The sequence below is a fragment of the Phialemonium atrogriseum genome (assembly GCF_030411735.1).
Source record: "Phialemonium atrogriseum strain 8032-3 unplaced genomic scaffold QBC33scaffold_3, whole genome shotgun sequence".
Classification (NCBI taxonomy): Eukaryota; Fungi; Ascomycota; class Sordariomycetes; order Cephalothecales; family Cephalothecaceae; genus Phialemonium; species Phialemonium atrogriseum.
In genome coordinates this window covers 560,484-582,573 of record NW_026848140.1, presented here as the reverse complement: position 1 = coordinate 582,573, position 22,090 = coordinate 560,484, and the positions used below count along the sequence as shown (strand labels likewise).

The following is a 22,090-nucleotide window of genomic DNA, read 5'->3' as shown; positions in this document are numbered from 1 at the left end:
CTCGACGCGGCTGTAACTGGACATATCTTACGCGACCAAGTCGTCAGTTATGCCGCCTGTATCACCACATCCCCACGCCTCTCCCCACAGCTGACCAATATCTCGGAAACAACCGGCCGCTCAGCTATCCACAGGACGGGATCACGGAATCGGCTCGGATTAGTCCTCATTCGGCGTGGATACGCACCATCAATCCCTTGTCGGCGCCGGTATGTCATGCAACTTTCAACATGATCTCATGTCCCCAGATTTCCATTATATAGCTAGGAGTGGTATGGTATCTTGCGCCGTATTTACTAACCCAAGAAACTATCGATGGGGTATGACAAGAGGGACGCATCATTCCAGCTGCCCATCACCTCTCTCTCTCTTCCTCTCTCCCTCTCTCTCCCTCTCTCTCCCTGCCTTCCTCCTCCTTCCGTCTCTCTCTCTCTCTCTCTCTTGACCCTCGGCCTCGCTCTCTCGCGGCCAGCTCTGTAATCTTGGAGGGGGTATAAGCCTAGCATAACATGTTTTGATACACATCCGACAAAGGAAAAATAAAGTTGTCTGTAGCATGATCCATAGCCCAGTTACTGGGTTACCTTAGATTCCTTCGTTCGATTTGGTATGGGGGCGGGGGGGGAAAGAGCAAAAACCCGAAAGCGTAATCTCATCAACGCATAGCATGTCCTTCAAACCTACCCATTAAGAGGCATCCATCTTCTATAAATCCAGTCCAGGCCCCCCACCAGGGGAGGGCCCTCGCCCGGTCACCGGCGACCGCCGCCCACGATATAGTCGTCATCGTCGTCTCCTCCGTGCGGGCTCGCAGCCCCGCTCCCGGCGCCGCCGCTCGCGCTCGACGAGACAAAGCTCTGGTCGATCCGGAAGATCCAGTCGAGCTTCTCGCGCTCGCTCCGCGCCGCGAACAGCCACGTGTTGTCCGTCCCGTAGATGGCGAACACGCCGGCCTGGAGGCGGTCGCTCAGCCGCGCGAGCCCCCCCGCGCGGCCCGACCCGTTCGTACTGCTGCCGCTGCCGCCCCCGCCACCCCCCGTCCCCGTCCAGATGGTCGAGATGAGGCGCCCGGAAGAGGTCCTCCTGTGGCTCGGCGAGAAATCGGCGGTGGTGGTGCTGCCGCCGTTTTCGGGACCCATCTCGGAGTAATCGCCGTTCTGCGAGTCCCCGCCGTCCAGGAGGCCGAGGATCCCCGGTTGGCTGTCGACCCGTGAGTTTCTTAGGCTCACAATGGCAACCTCGTCCCCATCTGTTACGTTATGAATGTGCAGATACGGCCTCCGAAGCTCGACGAAGCGCTTGATCCACCTGGTAGACTCGCTATTGGGGACCAGTAGGTATCCGCCCTTCAGCACTGTGGGGTTCTTGGAAACCCCGATGATCGTCGTGACAAACGAGGGCGGCATTGGCGCATCCGGCGTGATCCCATTGGACGGAGGGTCGGTGTTGGCCGGGCCTAGGATCTTGGTCATGGGGTCCGGATATCGCGTCCACAACTTCAGACATTTCCTCAGCAGCATCTCCTCGCGCTCCGCATATCCTGATTGTGACACTTCTGGCTCTTCTCCGTCCGGCCCCGCTGCCTGCCCTTCTCCCTGGGGCTCCCCCGCTTGCTCTTCGGGAAGCTGTGACGCCTCTTCTGGACTCGCTGCCTCGGAGCCTTCGGGGGTGTCGTTGAGCAGGTCCGCGATAGAATCATCCAGATGCAACGAGGGCGGGGGCTCCTCGTCCGAGTCGTCGTGTTTGTCCTCGGCACCGCCGTCTTCGTCGGACGGGAGGTGGCCGGTCCTCCTGAGAAGGTCCTGCATAGACCCGAGCTCCGAGAGCCGCCGCCGCTTCTTCCTGGCGTTGATGTAGTCGCTGACAAGCGAGACGCCGCGCGGCGCCCACGCGGCCAGGTTCTCCTCCCCCTTGACGTAGTCGTGCTGGCTGCTCATCCGCCACAGCTCACCGACGCGCTTGATCGGCGCAGGGCGCATCTGCAGGGTGAAGATGGCAGTGGAGGACTTGACGATCCTCACGTTCTGCCACAGCGCGGAGAACATGGAGGTCTGCCGGACAAAGGACCGGGACAGAATCTGGCAGTAGAGCTTCGCCGAGAACTTCATCGGCTCGGCAAGCTTCTTTGAGCTTATCTCCCACGACACGGTCATCTGTACGCGGTACTTGTCCGCTGTGACCCTGTCCAAGAGCAGGGAGTCGTGCAAGCTCGAATCCCACTGGCCAAATAGAGTAATACTGCGAGTTCCGTTGGCGTTGGTCCGGAAGTGTGGCTTCGACGTCAGCTTCATGGAGATGTCGGGAGATACCGAACCCATGTCGGGGGTCTTCCCCGCAGGGTCGACGAGCTGGATCTTCCCAACACGGAACGAAGTTACATCATCCCACGGCAACGCATCGCCAGAGCTGTGAGAGAGGTTGACAGCAATTCGTCGCTGCAATCCCTGGTGGAGCTGGAAAGTGCCACTGTCCAGTTCGCTTGTCTGCGTAACCTCGACGGGGACATACTCTCCGTTCTCGCTGAGCTCGAGAATCTGGACCCGGGAAAGGAGATCATGCTTCTCCTCCCTGAAGAACTGGGACTCGTTGATCCTAGCACCCTTGGGCTTGCTCTGCGAGTTCGGCACAGCTTCCCGCATCTCGTCCCAGCTGAGCAGCTTGTCCAGATGCATGGCAGACACCTTTGCGAATATTGCCACTCTCAGAGTCGTGTCCTGGGGCGCGAAGAGGGGGACGCTCATGCTATGAACGCTCTCGAACCGGATCGAGCCTTCGTCAAAGTCCTTGATCATCTGTGTGGTCGTGATGCCGTCCGCCGAGATCTGTGGGATGAAGAGTTGGGCATGCACCTCGGTGCCTTCTCTCTCGGCGAAGCCGATCATCTCGTGCATGACGACGTTGAACTTCAACGTATTCGACGGTGCGCGCGCACTCGAAGGCTCCAGAGACAGCTTGATGATGCCGGTTGCGTGCGACGTATGCGGCGATACCACGTCTAGGGTGAAGTCCTGGACCCGACATTCGAAGACAGCAGCGAGAGGAACGTCGGTCTCGCCAACCAGGGTGTACTGCGGCATGCATGTCTCGATGAACGGGTTGTCGAGGCTCAGATGCTGGGCGTAGTCCGGTTGGTCCAGGTATTGGTACATCTGCCGCATCTGCCTGACACGATCCTGGAGCTTCTCCAGGCTCCAGAGGTGGACCACGCTCTGCTTGTAGTCGATGACGCGAACGCCGATGCACGGCTTCTGTGCCTCCTCCAGGGCGATATCGTCTCCTTCACCAGATAGCCCATTAAGAACCATGTCGTAGGATGAGCAGAGGGTGTGGCCAACGTCAACCACGGCGAACTGGAATACCACACTTTCGTCCAGCTCCTGGCTCATGATCTGGGCCTCCTTCATGGTCGACGCGTGCTGCAAGACCGCCTCGGCCATCTGGACGTATCTGCGGCCCCTCCAGTGCCTGACGACAGATCTCGCCCTCTCCATCTCCTCTTCGGAGAGTCTCGGGTTGGCCTTTGGCCGCTTCAGCGGATCGAGCTTCTCGATTTTCTCCTCGAATACCTGCCGCTGCACCTCGAGCTGCTTCTGCATATCCGCTTTCAGCTGCGCCAGCGTCTCCTCCATCTTGGCCTTCTCCTTCTTGATTTCTTCCACCTCGACATTCGCCGCCTCTGCGCTCTTGAGCTGGTCCTGGTACTCCTCCTTCTGCTTGTCGAGCTGGGTTTGCATCTCCTCCCGGACCTCCTTTAGCTTGTCTTCGACCTCGCCCTGCTTGGGCGTCGACGGCATCGTCAGCGCCGTGTCCAGCGAGAAGTTGTCGAGCGTGCCAGTCGACATGTACTTCTCCCTGATCGGGTACGATGCCATGGACTCCATGTCCTCGTCCCCGTCTCGACCGTTGACACGCTCCGCCCTCGCTCGTTGCACGTCCTCGAAGAGAGCGTTCAGTTCCTCGTCGCTCAAGCTTGCGATTTTCTGATCGGTTCCCAGGATAGCAGGGGCGGCCTCTCTCCGCGCTAGAGACCAGTCCGAATCCCTCCCATGGAAAGCTGCGGGGGACTCGGGTCGGCTGTCGCCCCAGTCCGAATTGGTCTTGCTTACTGTGCGCTCGTGTCCATACCTCGGGCTCGGGAGGGGCGATGTCTTGTCGAGAGCCTGCAGCTGGCTGGCCGTGATGGATTGACGGAGCAGATTCTGCTCGGCGCGCTCAGCCCTCGCCTCCATCGGGTGGTTGAACCGGAAGATGTGGAAGTCCCCAAGGATGAGCCGGTATCCAGAGTGAAGCCGCTTTTGCTCCGTAATTCGCTTGCCATTCACCATGACGGCGGCGCCTTCGCCCGGAATCAGCGTCACAACGCCGTCCGGCGCGTTCTCGAAGACGCAGTGCTCGTGCAGGATCCTTGAGCCATTGAGTCGGATATTCGCCTGGTGATCCGCGTTCGACTCCACGTTACCGACAGTCGTGATTCCCGGCTTCAGGTTGTAGACAAGGCACTCGGCAAGCAGGGGGTCGTCCGAGAGGTTGACAAGATGTGGCATCTTCTTCGGCGTGGAGAGCCCAACGAAGCCTTTCTCAATGCTGATCCCCAGCTCCTCCAACGCGGCTTCACGCTCCTTGTGGATTTCCTCGGTCTTGGCCAGTTTCTGTTCCCAAGTCTGGTTAAGATCCTGCAGCAGCTTCTCGCTCTGATCGAGTTGTTCCGCAATCTCAGCCTTAGACACCTTCTTCACCGTCCCGTCCGCCTGTGTGATGCTGACAATCTGCTTTTCTAGGGGCGTTCCTTCGGCGTAGACTTCTTCGGCCGGCACCGGAATCCCTCCGCTCCCCCCGCCAAGCTTGCCCCTGAGCAGTGCCAGCTCTTCTTTGAGCTCTCTGATCATGCGCGCATTGGCGTCCTCGTTGATAACGGCGTGATTCTTGATCCGCTTGGCAGAATCGGCGTATCGAAGGGTGCTCAGGGTCTCGTCGTAATTGATATCAGCAGGACTGATAGCTGCTATCATTGCAGTCATACTGTTTCCACCCAGAGAATCCTTGAGCAGCCATGTCAGAACGCTGTCTCTGTAGGGCACCTGCGATGCCGCGCCCTTCTTCTTCTTTCCAGTCGACAGATCTGCCAGGGCCGCGATCACACGACCGAGCGTGGATAGGGACCTGTTAATCTCAGCACCTTCCTTCAGTCGAGCTCCGGTTGCGCCAGTCGATGTTGCTCTCTCGGAACCCGCTAGATCAACCAGACTGATCTTCGCCGCCTTCTCCATCTCCATCTTCGTTTCCGGGTCGAAGCGCTTCTGAGTAAGCATGAGGGTAAAGACGGCATGACTTCGGCTAGATGTCTCGTTCATGTTCGTTGCCGCGACCGTCCGCGCTTTGTTTCCCTCATCCATAAGGTGCTCGATCTCCTGGAAGCTACCGACCACCAGCTTGGCCAGATCCTCGACATATGGACCGGTGGATGGATGCTCTCGGACCTTCAGGTTTCCTTTTGTCGCCGGGTTTAGAAGATCCCTTACTTTTTCGTTGTAGATTTCGAGGTACGACACCTCGACCGTACACCTCAGGTTCTTGTCCTTTTGCATTTCATCGATGCGCAAGAACATATCTTGGCAAATGTTCGGGATGATACCTGCTTCCTTGCCGTATCCCATCATCGAGTATGACTTTCCCGAGCCGGTCTGACCGTAGGCAAAGATACAGTTGTTGTAGCCCTGGAAGGCATTGTCCAGCAGCGGCTTGCCCAGGTCATCGTGTACGCTCGACTGCCCTGCATAATTCGAGTCGTTCCTGTCAAAGGACCAGTATGATTTGTCGAATGCGAACACTTTCTGGGCTTGTTCTTTGGGTCCTTTGCCGGTTCGGTCGGCAGAATCGGCGGGAGGGGTAAGTATCGTCTGGTTGTCGCGCATTTCAACAATGCTCTTTGCGTTCCTGTCGATTTCTGTTTGAGGACAAGTCCGTTAGCCCCTTTTCTGCATACCTCCGTATATCCTACGGGTCAGCGACGGCCACCAGAAGATACGAACCTCGTCCGTTGAAAGGCCTCACTCGGACCACGACCTTGATGTTGCCGCCGCCGGCGGGGGGCCCGGTCGGCGCCATGATTGCAGATATTCCGGGGCGCACTCGGCAATTCCTTCGGTGCGAGAAAGGGGTCCAGATTCCGCAGGTCGCTGAGTATTGCGGACTCCCGCCCGGTCACCGCCGTAAGCACCCGGCAAGCAGGCCGGGGCCGTCGTTCTTCGGAGCCGACCGTCTAGAGCGCTCGTTTGATCCGAAAAACGCCTTGCATATGATACCCGCCGCGTAGTGAGGCGCAGGAGCTCATCCTATCCCAAAGCGGGCGTCTCCGTTGCGAGTTTAAAGAGGGGGGGTTGCACGTCAAATTCGGGATCAGAGGTTAAAGGGATGAGGTGCAAAGGCCACCGTGGGCCTACCGAAGTTTGGTTGTGGTCGCAGTCCAGTTACGTTCGGATATCAGTCTAGGGTCAGGTGGCAGGCCGTGGAGGGGGGCCTAGGTGGTTTGAATCCAGAGTTTGTGAGGTTCGAGATCATCACCAGAGGCGAAATCCAGATGGTAGACATTCATCCCCCGTGTCAATAGATCCCGTCCCGTTGGATTTTGGGGGACGCGACCGCGAATCCACACCTGCACAATCCACTCTCAGGCCAAAACCTCATTGGTGGCAGGTGACTTCGTCATAACTGCCTAGCATAGTGGCGGACAGGGGTGGGAAATTAAGGCTTTTTCACGTGCTAGGCTGTTGGGATTTACTCCCTACACCACGCGCGATTCAACTTATGGTCTCAGACGTGCAAGTAAAACACTGTAGCCTGGGAATGACTACGGATCCGTACAGCAGTCCAAATTGTTGAATATTCCTTAGAACTTGAATATATGGGGTCTACCTATTCTGCAAGTGAGGGCAGGCTCACTTGCAACAAGTGATGTCCCTTGAAGTCCCAAAATCAAGTGAAAGTGATTGACTGCCTCCTAAGGCAGAGCGCAAAGTCTAGTTGAATTTCGCCGCCTGGACATGCACACAAAAGTAATTAGAAACCGAGAAAGCCAACTGCAACAGGCTGCGACTTGGTGCATGTTACCCCTACTTTTCTCTGGGCCCCTTGTGACATTGTCAACCGGCCTCACCAACATTGAGTATCACTCCATCTCCAGCGCCCCGAAGAGAGAGGGCGCCGCCTCAGCTCGAATCTCAGACTCGCTTTCCTCGAACTCCTCGATTGGATCGCCGTTATACACCGGGATCCCCTTGATGTCTGCCCTTCCGTCCCGGTTCCTTTTCTTTGGCCTCCCTCGTTTCCTCTTGGTCATGGTCACCGGGTTTATAGCTCTAGCGGGCCGTTCCACCGCTGTAGGATCGGATAGCTTGCCAACAAACAGTTTCGGCCGAGCGAACCTGAAGCTCTCGCCAACAACCGGATCCGCCGTAGATTGCGAGGCTTCCACGGCAAAGGATCCTGGCTCGGACATCATCTCGCTCGGCTCCATTGTTGCCCGGGTCGTCCTGTCCTTATCTTTCCGGTTATGCAGCTCTGGAGTCCCAAGTTCAGTCCCAGGATCCACCATGACACTGTCGCATGATGACTTGTACTCCCCCTCCTGATTGTCAGACTTCAGGTCCGACGTCAATTCGGTCGACGAAGATCCAAAAGCCGCTTTGTGGCTTGCCCAGCAGTCATGCAGGTCAGACGGTTCATTCGATGCGCAAACAACTGTGCCCACAGTAGAGACGTAACAGCTCCATTTCCTCAAAGGGTGCTCGTCGATGGAGCCGTCGTCGTCGGGGAGCTGTAGACCTCGAGGTGGTTCTCCTTGCCCTTCATGCAAGGCTGCCGTCAGGAGTTTCTCGCTGTCATCGTCCGAGAAAACAAATCTCATCCACACGGCGTCAGGATCTTCCGCGGCAGTTTTCTCTACAGCAGCTGCCTGTGTTGTCTCCACAGGTGTTGGCTCCAGTGGCTCGTATGAACGGATTTCTCTCTCCTCGGCTACCATCACGTTGTTTTCGCCTGGCACATCGCGGTATTCAGTATGCCGGGACTGGTTTGTCCCTTTCCCATATGCACTCAGAGCTGGCTCGCCGGAATGACTTGTGGATTGGCCCAAACTGTGCAATGGATACTCGCTCTCAAGCAAAGGTTGCGGAAGGGTGAGAGACTCCTGAAGGGAATCAACATCAGACTGAACCTGAGATGATTTGTCGGTCGGGTTTGAGACCAAATTGTGATCACCTAGCCAGTCGTTGACTAGCTGTTCAGGGATTGGTGAGAGAGAGTTTGGCTGGTGTTCACGAGTGTTGTAAGTTGAAACCGCGCGTTCGCTACAGGAAGACGACGCGACACGACGGGGACCTGCCGTAACATCTTGGTTATCAGTCTGAGCTAGAAGGTTCCTGCATATCTCGCTAATGCCTGGACTGATTCGAGGCTCGGTAGTCGTTTCCTGAATTCTTGGTAGTGAGCAGTCAGTAGTGCTAAGGCTCTCCGATGGCGCGACCCATTGCCTCCATAGTTCGTTCTCTTCTTTCCCCGAGGGATCGGGAGCGTTCGGTTGGCCAACTTGTGCGAGCTTGCTGTCAGCAATATCAGAGCTAAACGACGTCAAAGTGAGGAGTCGAGTATGGACAGAACGCTGGGGAACTGGATGCAGGATGGGAGGCGGCTTTCGTTTCCTTCGGCTCGTGTTTTTCTGCGGGCGATCGCTGCTCGTTTCTGAGATCGTCGTCAGGGAGGAGCGTCTCTGATTCACCCGATGGCTGCTGGCATTCCTCCCTTCTCTAGGGTCCGTGACTGATTGTTGCATTAGACACATAATATCACCGTGTTGGTGGGCAACCTCTGGAAACTTACGACTTGAAGTGGATTCCAACAAAGTGCCTGCGTCATGGAACCCAGGGTTCGCAGGGGCAGTCCCGAGGTTGGCGGGGAGACGACTCGGATCAATGATGCTGGGCTGATTCCCAAGCCGCATTTCCTGGCTTCCTATTTGGATTCTGATATCCCGAGCTCGGGTGCTGGTTGGCATTGGCTCATGCTTGAGCTTCATCTGATCGTATCTCGACCCAAGGAGGTGGCGAGTTTTTGAATGGGCGGACCTGTGATGTCTGCTCCATTTTCGACTCTCCGAGTGTTTGCTGGAGAACTTGACTGGGATGGGCTTTTGCATGCCAATTCCAACCCAGTCTCCTTTCAGCAGCAACTTTCTCCGCTTTTCGTGTAGTGCATCTCTGTCAAGGGGAATGGTAGACGATGCTGCTTGCTTTCCATCGGGACTGGCCGCGAAATAATGGCTAAGAACAGGCAGGCTAGCCACATCATTCCCGGGGCTAGGAGGATCACGAGAACGCTTCCTGGTCGAGGTGTCGTCTTGGCCTGCGCCGGTCAATATCTTTGTTTGCAGAGACCTCGGGTTCTGAGAAAGGCGAGAATGATGAGGTGAAAAGGAAGAATTCTGACGAAGAAATGATATCGACGTAGACGGTGGACTCTTCCTGGATGCACTGGGAAGGAGGCCGGCACGAGCCTTCGCGAAGTACTCTTTCTGGCGGAGGATGACTTCTTTGGCCTGCCTACCGCGAGAGTGGCGGGCGAGATTACCTTCTGTCCAGTTCATCGATACAGAGAAATATGACCGAAGGACCGCGTAATTGGTGAATTAGATCGAGAATCTTATCAGTATCAGACCTATTCACGGAGACGCAGAATAATAAGAGAACAGTTATCAATAATGGCCTGCAAATGTATGCTGTTGACGAATATGTTCTAGAACATATTGGGCCATATTGGGTGTCAGTAGGATATAGCAACATTGTGAGAGATTCTGGTCCACCGGATGAAGTGGCCTGGGGTTCAATTTGGTGTTGAGCCCGTCAAGGAAAGCACGACTGAGTGTCGAAGTCAGCTCGTGGTGATCACACAGGGCAATATACCGTGTTATGAAGCTGGAGACCACTGTGTGGGCGTCAAGCTACCTAGGTACTGTACCCCGCCAAATGCGAAAGCTCCGACCCCACCCCGAGAAGATGCCGATGTCGATGGGGTAAAACGATGGTGATTGAAGATACCACAGCCCTCCGCTGATGACAATGTTGAGGACCTTCCGAGCATTCGCCCACACTCTTCCCTCACTATCGCCGCGAGTCGTACGGGAACCCCTCCGACCCCTGGTCCGCAAGATGGCCGCCTCGACCCACGCCCCGGTCCTCAAGCAGCCGGTCAAGCTCGCCTGCATCCAGCTCGCCAGCGGGCCCGACAAGGCGGCAAACCTCGCGCGAGCGCGGGACAAGGTCATCGAGGCAGCCCGGTCGGGCGCCAAGGTCATCGTCTTACCCGAGTGCTTCAACTCGCCCTACGGCTGCGACTACTTCCCCTCGTACGCTGAGCAGCTGCACCCCCTGCCGCCGCCGCCGGAGCGGAGCCCCAGCTTCGCCGCCCTCTCGGCCATGGCGCGCGATACGAGCACTTACTTGATCGGGGGCTCGATACCGGAGGTCGTCACGACGACGACGGCGGCGGCGGCGGGGGGCGCTGCCGGATCGACGACGACGACGACGACATACTACAACACGTCGCTGGTGTTCGGCCCCGACGGCAACCTGCTAGCCACGCACCGTAAGGTGCACCTCTTCGACATCGACATCCCGGGCCGGATCCGGTTCCAGGAGTCCGACGTCCTGTCGCCTGGCAACAAGGTCACGGTCGTGGACCTTCCGGGCTACGGGCTGATCGGGCTCGGCGTCTGCTACGACATCCGCTTCCCCGAGCTGGCGACCATCGCCGCCCGGCGCGGCTGCTTCGCCCTCGTGTACCCGGGCGCCTTCAACCTGACGACGGGCCCGCTGCACTGGCGCCTGCTGGGCCAGGCCCGCGCCGTGGACAACCAGCTGTACGTGGTCCTGTGCAGCCCCGCCAGGGACATGAGCGCCACGTACCACGCGTGGGGCCACAGCTTGATCGTCGACCCCATGGCGCAGGTGCTGGTGGAGGCGGAGGAGGGGGAGGCTATCGTGAGTGTGGAGATCGACGGAGCGAAGATCGAGGAGGCGAGGAGTGGGATCCCGCTCAGGGATCAAAGACGGTTTGACGTCTATCCGGATATAAGTAATGGAGAGGGGGTCAAATTTGAGGATGAGGGTCAGGTATGACAGTGAGGTTGTGTAAATAAAAGATGAACCGAGGGTCAATAGTGTTTGTACTTGGGCTGTTTTTTTCAAGGCTGTAGGTAGATTATAGCTTCTCTACCAAGCTGCCACCCCAAAAACAGATGGTTTGGTCGTGATGGTTCTATAGGACCTAGGTATGGGTTGTTTCCTTGATATTCCTTCACAGCGTATTAACCCCCACGGTCCCGACAAGTGATCCCTTTTGGCCCTGGTAGCTCCTATAAGAGCTCAACCAAGTCGCCGGCCCTTCCCGGCCAAGAACCCCTCGGGCAAACCGAGCATTTCAGCATTTGGTAGCCCTCTACTTATTCAGGGCCTGGTGGGCGAAGGTGGGCAGGATGAAGCTGGCCTTGTGGATCTCCGAGTTGTAGTACCTGCACAACTTGGCCTCCTCCTCCTTGGACCAGGACCGCAGCGGAACCCTCACGTCAACGCTGGCGTCCTTGCCGCAGACCATGAAGCCGATCTGGCCCGACGGGTAGGTCGGGATGGTGGTGTAGGCATACTCAGCCACGGGGAAGATCTCCTTGCAATCCTTCTTCAGCTTGGTGATCAGCGGCAGGTGGAGCCATTGGTTCTCAGCTGGTACGCAGTAAGGTTAGCGCCTTGGTCTTCATTGCTTTGGAGATTTATCAAATAGGAGAAGGAGAACCTATAGAGATGAGAAGGCCTCAACTTAAGCCAAGAAGGGAAAGGAAAGGGGGGAGAAAAAGCTTTACTGAAGATAAGAAGAGAGAAGAAAGGGGGAGGGAAAGGGAGAAGGAGAAGGAGCGTAGGGCTGGGAAAAACAAGAGCGGTGACAGTAATGATTCAAACCAGGGAAGTTGAGTGTCGGCCTAGAACCCAACACCTAGGACTCGCAAACTTTTTTCCTGATTGTAAGGAGAACATACAACCTTGGGTAGTGATGACGCCGCCTGGCCGAAGCGCGTTATGGAGGAGCTGGAAGTAAGATTTCTGGAAGAGGCTCTCGGCCGGACCATCCGGGTCAGACGAGTCGGTGATGATGACGTCGAAGGCGTTCTTGTACTCGTCGAGGAACTTGAAGCCGTCGCCAACATGGACCTTGACCTTGGGGTGCTTGAAGCCCGCAGCCATTCCAGGAAGGTACTCCTTGGACAGACGGATGACAGCCTGGGCTAGGTGTAAGTCACCACTGTGTGGCTACCAGGGGAACTGGTTGGGGTTTGGGGTCTTATCCACCTCGTCAATGTCACAGAGAATGGCCTCCTCGAGGCACTCATGCTTGACGACCTCCCGCAGGACGCCACCGTCGCCGCCACCGATGACCAGCACCTTCTTCGGCGCGGGGTGGGAGTTCATGGCCAGATGGGTGATCATCTCCTGGTACGCGAACTCGTCACGCTCGGTGCACTGGATGACATTGTCCAGAACGAGGACATTGCCGTAGTCGGTAGACTCAAAGATGAGCACGTCTTGGTACTTGCTCTTCTCGTGATGGAGCACCTTCTTGACCTTCAGGGTCATGGCCTGGCCTGTGTGCACGGATTAGTGCCTCATCCTGTCTTCGGACTCTGTCGGTCTTTGGGGTAACTAACCAGGCCACATGTCTGAGATTTCGCGGAACCATCCATCTGCAAGCCGGAAATACCCGTATTAGTAAAATTCCGTCTGGGAGAGTTCGAAAAAGAGAGCGAATTGGACATTCTGGGCAGGGGTTGTTGAAGTGAGCAGGGGGCAGAGCAGGGGCACCAGGGGCACAGGAAGTAACGCCACTTGACGTTGCTCCTGGACCATCTTCCATGGAATATTGACGTCGTGACGTCCTTGCCATCTTGATAGCCTCACAGCATCGCTCGAGCAGACAGGGCTGAACCAGCATAATCCGAGCGGTGTTTGTGATCTAGCGCCATACCTTGAATGGTGGGATGTGGGACGTCACCCATGTTGGTCGGATGGCGGTGGCGGATTTGTTGGCTTGCTTTGGGAGTGCTCAGGAGGCGGGCTGGAGGACAAAATAGACCTGATGGTTGAGGTGAAACGGTCAATCGCACATGTAAACCACCTTTACTTTTAACGAAACGGGAGCTCAGTATGGTTTGAGTCGGGGCCTGAGAATATTTGGTGCGCGAAAATTTTCTAACTTTTTGTCCAACCCGCCTATGGGAAGAGCCAATTGTCTTGGTCACCCAAACGAGCATGTGGAGTTTTGTAGTAACTCACCCAAGCTGCGTCAGAAACTCAGCAGATAACAAGAGGGAGGTCAAATTTGAAAGTAATGACACTACAAAGGCAACAGCTGTGGCGACCGCCATCCAATAAACATGAAATCTAGAGGTAGGTAATTAGCACCTACTGATATAGAATAAAGGTATTTTCCAAGTTAGGTAGTCTACCTAACGGGGAACCTACCTAAATCTTGGTCTACTGTTGAATCTGTGCCTGACTGTGTAGGTACCTAGTTGATATGCATCCGTACTTCTTTATTTTGCCCTGCTTCCAGATGCCGAGTCAGGGTTGAGACGTGAGTGAGGCGGGTTCTCAGAGAACAGCATTATGTAATTGTTTCTGTGTGACCTTTGCTTTTTACATCTATTGTTGGTGACACACTCACGACACTGCCCGCCAAGGGATCGGCGTGCTTGAATAGTGGGGATCGGGAATGGAGGAGAACGGCCGGGCAGTCTACCCGGCCCCACCCGGCGGCCACGACAATGTGAATGGAATCTGAACGCCCACTTATGCAAGCCACAAGATCCAACAGTTGTTGGTTCCTAGTACACCTTTTCAGTCTCGGACTCCCCCCATATATCGGCCAACAGGCCCCAGTCTTGCACTCGTACATTATGGCATCGGTGTCAGAGGGAGTCCATGATCCTTGTGGAATGAGGAGAGATTGCCCAACCAGAATGAACGAAGGCTTGAAGAAGTCAATATGGCCAAACGCAAGCCTGTCTTCACCCTTGCGGAGATGGAGAAGGAACTGGGATACAAAATAGAGCCACTGACACGATCCAACATGGCCGCCAAGCGCTTCTTCTCCGATCTCAGTCCCGTTTCTGATGGAGTTTATGGGCGTACCAAAGAGAATATGAATATTTGAAATACAGCAAAGGACTTGAGGGGATGGGATGCGACATCCTGCCAGACTAGGTGAAAGCAAGGTAAGCATCCTCTTCGAGTTTCCATTTCTTGATCTGACTCCTTTTAGACTGTTGAGACTGGCGAAGGCAAAATCACACTTACACGAACGAGCCGTGTAGGCCTGTACAGCTTCTCTGTCGGTGTCTACTACAAATTCGGGTTTAACTTGCCTCTTCTATTCACCGAAGCTGAAGCATCTCGAACTATGTTGGTTGCAAAGGTACATCAGGTCACGGAACGAACTTATAGCACGCGAGACTGAACCATGGCATAGCTTCAACCCAGAACACCTCCCAATATTACATCGCCATTTTTCCATCTTCCCCGAAAGCTCCGTGACAAGATCTACGCCTTTGCATTCCCCAGAGGATATTGGAAACATCAAAGACATCAACCAATTCGATCAAGACAGCTTCCCGCGGGGCATAGGGGATCCTAGCGGATTCTACTTTCCTCTCAGCAAGGATGTTGGGATCTTAAGGGTCAACAGGCAGATGCGCCAGGAGGCACTTCCATTTGCATATCGCACGACGATTTTTCACCTCGATGACATGGACGACCTCGCCAAGCTTCTCATTGCAGTTGGCCGCATCGGCCGCGACAATATCGAGTCACTACAGTTCCCTTGGGAGAGCAGAACCGATTCCGCATGCAAATGGGACGAATTCCCAGATTCCGAAGACAACTATTTGAAGTTGCCAAGACTCCATGTGTCAGGATGCATCCAGCTGCTCCAACAATGCAAGAGGCTCAAGCAGTTGCGTCTACACTTTGAGAGCGAGCTGATGCTGAATATCCCACCTGCCGACTTCATGGCCGACCCTGGCATCCAAGGGCTTTGTTCGATTGGAGGCATCAGGCGGCTTCAACTACGCGGATTGGGTGACGAGTCTCTTGAGCAATGCTACCTCGCCAAGTGGCTGAAAGAAACGATGGCATGCCCCACAGAGGAAGAAGAGCTGGAGGATGAGGTGGCACAAGAGTGCAAGGATGAAAAAGCAAATAAGCCGAAGGATGCAATGGAACAGGCCGAAGTATGATCACAAACGGATGGCGGAGAGTCACTTCCAAGTACAGCAGGCTCAAGGAGTCTAGTGCGATCACTTAAAATGCAAAGTTCAATCAGAAGTCTGCAGCATCACTCGTTGTCCTTGACCAGGGAGGGCGGAGCTGGGATGACCCGTCTCTGGTTTTCCAGAAGCGTATGCAGCGCTTTCCGTATCCTCATCGCCGCCAGATCCCGGATTCGACTTTATCCTCCGCTACGGCGCCCAGACGACGCTGGCTCTACATACGAACTCGTTTCTCCCAGAGAATTGCTCCGCAGTAGGTGTCCACCCGTGTATGTCACAGGTGCCAAAGGCCGTTTCCGTTGCTGTTGCTGTTGCCGTCAGTCGTCGTCCACACAGATTCTTCCTGCTGGCCAGGTAGATGGCGAAGTTTCCTGCGGCATACTGGCACAAGTCAGGCAACCGATGGAGTTGGAACGGAGCAAATCACGGTAAAGAAGCGCGTCAATTAATATGAGAGTGGTGTCTAAATATTCTAAGAGTTCAGGTGACTCTTTCCTAAGAGTCGTGGCATGCCATCGAGATCCAAACGCGCTACCCAGTCATGCAAGCGGTTATTGCAGAAATATATACATATATGGCGGTATCAGATCAGGAAAGCAATTCTGGTTGCAGCGCATACATCCTTACAGGGAGCAAAACCGGATCAAAGCCTCTCTGGATCTCCGTCCTAACGACTCGCAAACCCGCCTGTTTGAAGAGGGCTTCAAACTTGGCTTCCTCCCTGTCGCCGTATTAGCCGCCTCGTCCATGGTGTTGCAGGAAGAACGTCTGTTTATTGGCGGGATATCACCGGCTGGCATAGGCTTGAGTGCTTGACTTACCTGGTGACAGTGCTATCCATGTCGTCGAAGACGTCAACGCCACTTGTGCTCATGTTCTCCTTAAGAACTATGATGCCGCTCTCTGGGTTGAGCACGACCTTGCACCGCTCTAGGTATCGTACCAACTGCTCGTCGGTCAGGTGGCCCACGCACCACTGCGTCCAGACGAGGTCATACTGGACACCCTCAACAGGCTGCCACTCCTCCAGGCCGACATTGGAGATATTCCGCACGCCCCTCTTGCCACGCAACGCGGCCGTAAACTTGGCTACAGGTTCGATTACGTCGACCTGTTTCGCCACGTCAACCAGGAGACCTTGGGTGATCCTCCCTATCCTGTGCCGCCCAAGCAGGGCCTGTTGTTAGCGACTATTCCCCAACGCTTTCCCAGCCTGGCTAATATCCGTTAGGACCATCGTTGAGATGTTGCCCACCCTGCTCCGCCCTCGATTGCGTTGTCCACAATGCGTTGGCCGTGTTTTGTTCCGATGCCCAGCTTGGCGAGGAAGTTGCGCGAGCCCTGGAGGTCCACCTTAGAGATGTAGGGAAACCCTCCAAGCATGCCGTTGACGTTGGCGTCAATGCCCTCCCAGTACTTCCTCCCCTCGTCATTGCTGACCAAGGCATCCGGATGCGTAGTGCTGTCTGGGTCCGGCATATTTGGTTTGCAGCTTGTTGAAACAGATCCAGACTGCAGGGTTCTCTAGTGCGGCCAGCTGTAGTTGCGCCATCTTCTCAGGGGCATATGGTCTGTGCGTAGCAGGTGCCAGCGGGCCGGGAGATCTCTGACAGGTGGATCCAAAGTACCGAGCGGCGCATCGCCGTAGCTATTTTCATTCTCATTGCTGTTGCTGTTGGTATTAATAGCAATAGTGGCAGCAATAGTGGCAGTGACTGACGGTGACAGAAATAGCAATGTCGACGGCAATGGCGACAACGACAACGGCAACGATGGCGACAGGCTGTTCGCCAGTACAAAACTCGTGCCACCTGGTCAAAAATTCCGTCACCTGTTACGCACAAATCACAGGCCACCAGCCGAGGGGGGATTATTTATCCGAGGACTCCAAGCACCCTGCCCCGCCTACTGTGCGGCTGGGATGGACCCGGACCGGGCATAGTCTCCGAAACAACCTTAATGGAATCTGATCGAGCAAAACATCCATCTTATCTTAAAATCCACCTATGGAAGCAACTTCAACAAACAGACAGGAACCGACAGAACGCAGCATTCCAGTTTCTGTCATCAAAGGTCGATTAACTTCACTTCACACACTACCATACAGACCACCCATTAGTGTACGTAGTTGTTAAAGCTTAGTTCCTCTAGCTTGAGGGCCGTTGGCTAAGGTCTGGTATTTGATTGCATAGGTCCCTCTCCTCTATGAGAACAGGTCATAAATGATTTGTATGTTGACTTTATCGCTGTGCGACTTTGCAAGCTACATATCATATCAAACCAATCCATCCTGTCGTCTGTTACTGTACTGGACGCTTGGCAGGCACTGCCTGGGCCTTGGCGTGGCGTGACTTCTGCTGGGGAAAGAAGAAAGAAAAGAAGAAACCACCAGCAATGGTGCTCCACGCCTCTGTGAAAGTCAATTGGTGATTTGCCACATCATATAGCTAACAGCAAACGCAGGAGAAGAGACCGAGAGTTTTAATTCAAGAGACTCAAAAGTGGAGACTCTTTTCGAGGCTGACGAGATTAAGGGCTCCGCGGGGATGCGCTTTGGCCGCACCAGGTCCCAACCTGGTTTCCCACATGGCGTTCAAGGTAACCGCTCTGGTAACTAGCGTCGCGCCGGGGCTGCAACACAAGGCTTCCTGTTTAATAGTACGACGTACTGTGCGTCCGGTGTCTGTGCGCTGAGCCAATTACCCAATCGACGGCGATCTGACAATGCATGATATTTGACCAAGCGTGCAGAAAATCGTCATGGAGATTCAAGCCTTGTGAGATTTCTTCACCCCAATTGCATTAAAGTCGGGGCCAGAGAGATTTGCAGTTCGCACCGCTTCGATCCACGCTAAATCGGAAATATATGCATACATCTAAAGCATTAGAAGTGTTCCGTACTTACCTAAGTAGGTAGGTAGGTAGGGAAGTCAGCTTCGGGTAGTTACCCCGAGGGGCAAAGTGCCCGCAACTCCCGCCATTCATTACCTTACCGACGTAGGTCAGCGAGGATCTGGAGCAAACTTATTAGTCTTGTGAGTTAGTTTGTTCTAGATCAGCACTTCTAGATCAATACTGTTGGCAGATCATGGCTACCGTCGCTCTGTTAGCCCTTCACTTGCTTACAGACGTTGGTGGTGGTGGTGGTGGTGGTGGTGGTGGTGGTGGCGAAATAAAGGGGAAAACTTTCTGCTCCGCTGCAGAAAAGCCTAGGAAAAGGTAGCTGTCATCCTGTGGAGCGCGGTGGTTTTGGGGTCGCTCACACTATTCGTGCCAATGCCGCCATTATGCTACCATTGAATCACGGGACTTGCGGGAACGCCTCGCCGCCCTCACTGGCTTCATATTTTAACTTTTCGTCAACTTAGCGACCCAACTGCCATTGGAATACGACGGAATGACGGAAAGTGTACTCTTGGCAGTCCCCTTCTCTCTGGTTCCCCCCCTTGGCTAGATGGCGATGCGCAATACTATGCAGATAAAAAGGGTGATGTCGAAAAGTCAATCCACTACTACCTCAATATGTAGGTAAATAATCGAGATAAAATACCAGGGAAAAGGAAATGATTAGGGGGAGGAAATGCCCATTGAGCAGGGGGACATGGGGCCGGCGGCAGGGAGCAGGGGCCCAGAGAGTAGGGAGGTATCGTTCCGTGTGGGGACTGTTGCTGGATCATCCCCTTGACGAAATACCCTTTTTTTCTGCTTGGTTTCCTCGGTATCCATACTCCTCCACGGCAAAACCATGGATCTCCTAGTGCAGCTCATGTCCTCTGGAGTGGATGTGGTTTTGCTGATGGTAGCTACGGAGGTACTTCCTTAGATCCACAAGAGGGTCCGTGTCGCCGCCGTCTTGCCTCTGAACCAGATCCTACGTTCCAGTGTTTCTTCATTCGACTTGTCTGAAGCATAATAACTTCCCACGAACCCATCTGCAGCGTTGCACATACCTGCACCGCCAATCTCTGATTTCCTGCAGCACGCAAGCAACCGCAATACCCCTGTGTAACTCGTACAGGTATCAACGTAGGTACCTCTGTAGGTACTGTACACACTCCGCCTCATGCTTTACCCGTGCGGTTTCGTCTGATCGTCCAGAGCTCTGACCAACATCCAAGAGGTAGGCGATGAACGTTTGAGCCTACGTTCGAGACATCCTCCTTAGACTTGACGCCTCTCTCGCTCTGAGACATTCACTCCATCTTTGTCTTTCGGCTTGTTTTTATCTAGACCTCGAACCACCATCGTTGCCGTCGCCGTCGCAGGTGCCGTCGGTCCATATTTCAACCCTCGAACCTCCGCCGAACTCCCCCTTTTTCGCCCCCCTGCCGCGTTAGAGCACGCGAAACCGAACTTCCCTCGGTCGCACGACCCCAATTCTTCCCAATCATCGGAGCAGCAAGATGTGTTTCGGTGGCCGAGACAAAGGAGATGGTGCCGGGGCGGCCCGGTCACACGAGCTCGACAAGATGATTCGCGCCGACGAGAAGCGGATGGCCAAGGAAGTGAAGCTACTGCTACTCGGTATGGACACCCCTTATAGCCCTACGGGGCGTCGAGCCCACATTCCTCCTGCACACTCCCGCTTGCGGCCATCGCTCTCCAATGGCTGACTCTCCTTTGCGTATTAGGTGCCGGCGAGTCGGGCAAGTCGACGATTCTAAAGCAGATGAGGTTGATCTATTCACAAGGATTCAGCAAGAACGAGAGGCTGGAGTGGAAACCCGTCGTGTTCAACAATGTCGTTCAAGCATTTCGCCTAATCTCGGATGCTATGAACGAGCTGGGCATCAAGTTCGAGAACGAGGATAACGAGGCAAGTCCAACCGTCCTAAACCACAAATGGCCCTGGCTGGTTCCTCGGGTCAGGGGTGAGGCAAGAAGCGGGGTCTAACTGAGCCCTATAGAAGAACATGGCGCACATCATGGTCGACTACGAGATGAACCCAAACGAACCCCTCCCCCTGGATTATCTGGAGCCTATCAAGAACCTGTGGGTCGACAGCGGTGTCAAGGCTGCTATCGCGAAGGGTAACGAATTTGCGCTCCATGATAACCTGGACTAGTGAGTGCCCTGCCCTATATCCCGGATGCGAAACGAACGATCCCGGCTGACACGATGAAGCTTCTGCGAGGACATAGACCGTCTTTGGGACAGAGGATATGTGCCCACAGACCAAGATCTTCTGCGGTCAAGGTTGCGGACGACTGGCATCACAGAGACCATCTTTGACCTCGGCCAGTTGTCATACCGGATGTTTGACGTTGGCGGCCAACGGTCAGAGAGAAAGAAGTGGATTCATTGCTTCGAGAATGTCAACTGTCTTCTCTTCCTCGTCGCCATATCCGGCTATGACCAATGCCTCGTTGAGGATAAGGATGGCGTAAGTTGTCTTGGTGGGGCGTATGCAAGTGAGAGACTCTGGAAGCTGACCGCTGCCGGCATCAGAACCAAATGAACGAGGCCCTCATGCTCTGGGAGTCGATCGCCAACTCCCATTGGTTCGCCAAATCCGCCCTCATCATCTTCCTCAACAAGATGGATCTCTTCAAGGAGAAACTTCCAAGGAGTCCCATAACGCAATATGGGTTCACCGACTACCACGGCCCGCCCGACGACTGGAAGCAGGCGAGCAAGTACTTCATGGACAAGTTCCGAGCCCTCAACCGGAATCCAGACAAGGAGATATACGGCCACTTCACGAATGCGACGGACACGAATTTGCTGAAGATCACCATGGGATCGGTCCAGGATATGATCATTCAGCGCAACCTCAAGCAGCTCATCCTTTGAGTACCCGGAGGTTCCGTCGAAGAGTGGACTAGTATCTGCAATGCGATTTTGGGTACGAGCACTGGAGGCACGGCCAGGCGACTCCGCCCCGATATTTCCACCTCTGCTCCGCTCCTCTTGATGCCGAGATTTTCCCACATCTCGGTCCAATGCGCCGGCTGTCGATCTGATTTAGATCGCATGCATGCCCCCGACAGCACACCTTAGAAGCTACCATTGGGCCCTTGCCTTCGTTCTCGTATATATTCACACACCAGCGGAGCGATTCCTTGCTGAGCGCACATTACCACGCTATATTCGTGTTTTCCTTGTTCACATATTTATTACGGCACCTCCGGGCCACCACCGCCTGAACCCCAAGTTATGCGCCCAATGAGCCACCTTCTCCCGCCTGCTTTTCCTACCTCGGACAAAGTGTCTTGGTTGAGAGGGGCTCGGGAGTGGCGCAGCAGCCATTGACTTTGCCTTCCCTAGTGGGCTGATTTTTGTGGACCAAGTTCGTTATGGACAACAGGTACGGACACTCGTTGGCATCGATATTGTCCTCGAAAGGTTATGGATGGATCGCATCAGGTCGAATTGGTATTTGTGAGGGCTAGGAAGGGCACTACTGTTCCTGCCTCAGCCGAGGAAAGAAAGATATACCCCAAACTCCCATTTCATTACGGCAGAGGCTGGGGATGATGTAATGAATCTCGCATGCTGGCATTTACCAGCAGACATAGAACCAAAGTCTTCGGAAGCGTATGTACTGTACCTAAGGCAGATGAAAAATCCACAAATGATGCAAACGGCGTTGAGCTGTGATCCCGCCATTCTGGGTGTGGCTTCCTACAGGGGTTGTTCCACCCAATGCCTAGGCTTGGCTGACTCTCTGCGTCACACAATCGGTTGGTTCCTCTCCCTTGGTCCGTAGCCATCCATTCCCCCTA

General features: G+C 54.8%; 7 protein-coding genes across 7 annotated transcripts; 3 read left to right on the top strand and 4 right to left on the bottom strand.

Moving 5' to 3' along the window:
- Positions 1 to 301: 301 nt before the first annotated feature.
- QBC33DRAFT_597526 (kinesin heavy chain) lies at positions 302 to 6,311 on the bottom strand. The gene is made up of 2 exons (XM_060431931.1): positions 6,030 to 6,311; positions 302 to 5,944 (listed from the first exon to the last, which is right to left on the bottom strand). Exons 1-2 carry the CDS (start codon positions 6,103 to 6,105, stop codon positions 753 to 755), a joined length of 5,268 nt encoding a protein of 1,755 aa, XP_060287160.1. The 5' UTR covers positions 6,106 to 6,311; the 3' UTR covers positions 302 to 752.
- A 511-nt stretch (positions 6,312 to 6,822) lies between these two features.
- QBC33DRAFT_223253 (uncharacterized protein) lies at positions 6,823 to 9,870 on the bottom strand. Its single transcript, XM_060422790.1, has 2 exons — positions 8,875 to 9,870; positions 6,823 to 8,814 (listed from the first exon to the last, which is right to left on the bottom strand). The coding sequence occupies exons 1-2, from the start codon at positions 9,635 to 9,637 to the stop codon at positions 7,166 to 7,168; spliced, it is 2,412 nt and encodes an 803-aa protein (XP_060287159.1). The 5' UTR covers positions 9,638 to 9,870; the 3' UTR covers positions 6,823 to 7,165.
- A 169-nt stretch (positions 9,871 to 10,039) lies between these two features.
- QBC33DRAFT_485318 (putative nitrilase family protein) lies at positions 10,040 to 11,294 on the top strand. The gene has a single exon (XM_060425404.1). The coding sequence runs from the start codon at positions 10,104 to 10,106 to the stop codon at positions 11,166 to 11,168; it is 1,065 nt and encodes a 354-aa protein (XP_060287158.1). The 5' UTR covers positions 10,040 to 10,103; the 3' UTR covers positions 11,169 to 11,294.
- Positions 11,295 to 11,327: 33 nt separating this feature from the next.
- On the bottom strand, positions 11,328 to 12,873 carry QBC33DRAFT_223257 (spermidine-3). Its single transcript, XM_060422791.1, has 4 exons — positions 12,746 to 12,873; positions 12,390 to 12,682; positions 12,083 to 12,320; positions 11,328 to 11,768 (listed from the first exon to the last, which is right to left on the bottom strand). The coding sequence occupies exons 1-4, from the start codon at positions 12,753 to 12,755 to the stop codon at positions 11,488 to 11,490; spliced, it is 822 nt and encodes a 273-aa protein (XP_060287157.1). The 5' UTR covers positions 12,756 to 12,873; the 3' UTR covers positions 11,328 to 11,487.
- A 1,209-nt stretch (positions 12,874 to 14,082) lies between these two features.
- On the top strand, positions 14,083 to 15,331 carry QBC33DRAFT_511747 (uncharacterized protein; the record flags this gene model as incomplete). Its single annotated transcript, XM_060425862.1, has 4 exons — positions 14,083 to 14,224; positions 14,301 to 14,311; positions 14,359 to 14,498; positions 14,566 to 15,331. The coding sequence occupies 4 exons, from the start codon at positions 14,083 to 14,085 to the stop codon at positions 15,329 to 15,331; spliced, it is 1,059 nt and encodes a 352-aa protein (XP_060287156.1).
- A 310-nt stretch (positions 15,332 to 15,641) lies between these two features.
- QBC33DRAFT_223143 (alpha N-terminal protein methyltransferase 1) lies at positions 15,642 to 16,971 on the bottom strand. Its single transcript, XM_060422789.1, has 3 exons — positions 16,620 to 16,971; positions 16,186 to 16,521; positions 15,642 to 16,085 (listed from the first exon to the last, which is right to left on the bottom strand). The coding sequence occupies exons 1-3, from the start codon at positions 16,841 to 16,843 to the stop codon at positions 15,953 to 15,955; spliced, it is 693 nt and encodes a 230-aa protein (XP_060287155.1). The 5' UTR covers positions 16,844 to 16,971; the 3' UTR covers positions 15,642 to 15,952.
- Positions 16,972 to 19,598: 2,627 nt separating this feature from the next.
- QBC33DRAFT_222981 (guanine nucleotide-binding protein alpha-2 subunit) lies at positions 19,599 to 21,250 on the top strand. The gene is made up of 5 exons (XM_060422788.1): positions 19,599 to 19,888; positions 19,996 to 20,180; positions 20,275 to 20,429; positions 20,490 to 20,748; positions 20,814 to 21,250. The coding sequence occupies exons 1-5, from the start codon at positions 19,768 to 19,770 to the stop codon at positions 21,156 to 21,158; spliced, it is 1,065 nt and encodes a 354-aa protein (XP_060287154.1). The 5' UTR covers positions 19,599 to 19,767; the 3' UTR covers positions 21,159 to 21,250.
- Positions 21,251 to 22,090: the final 840 nt, after the last annotated feature.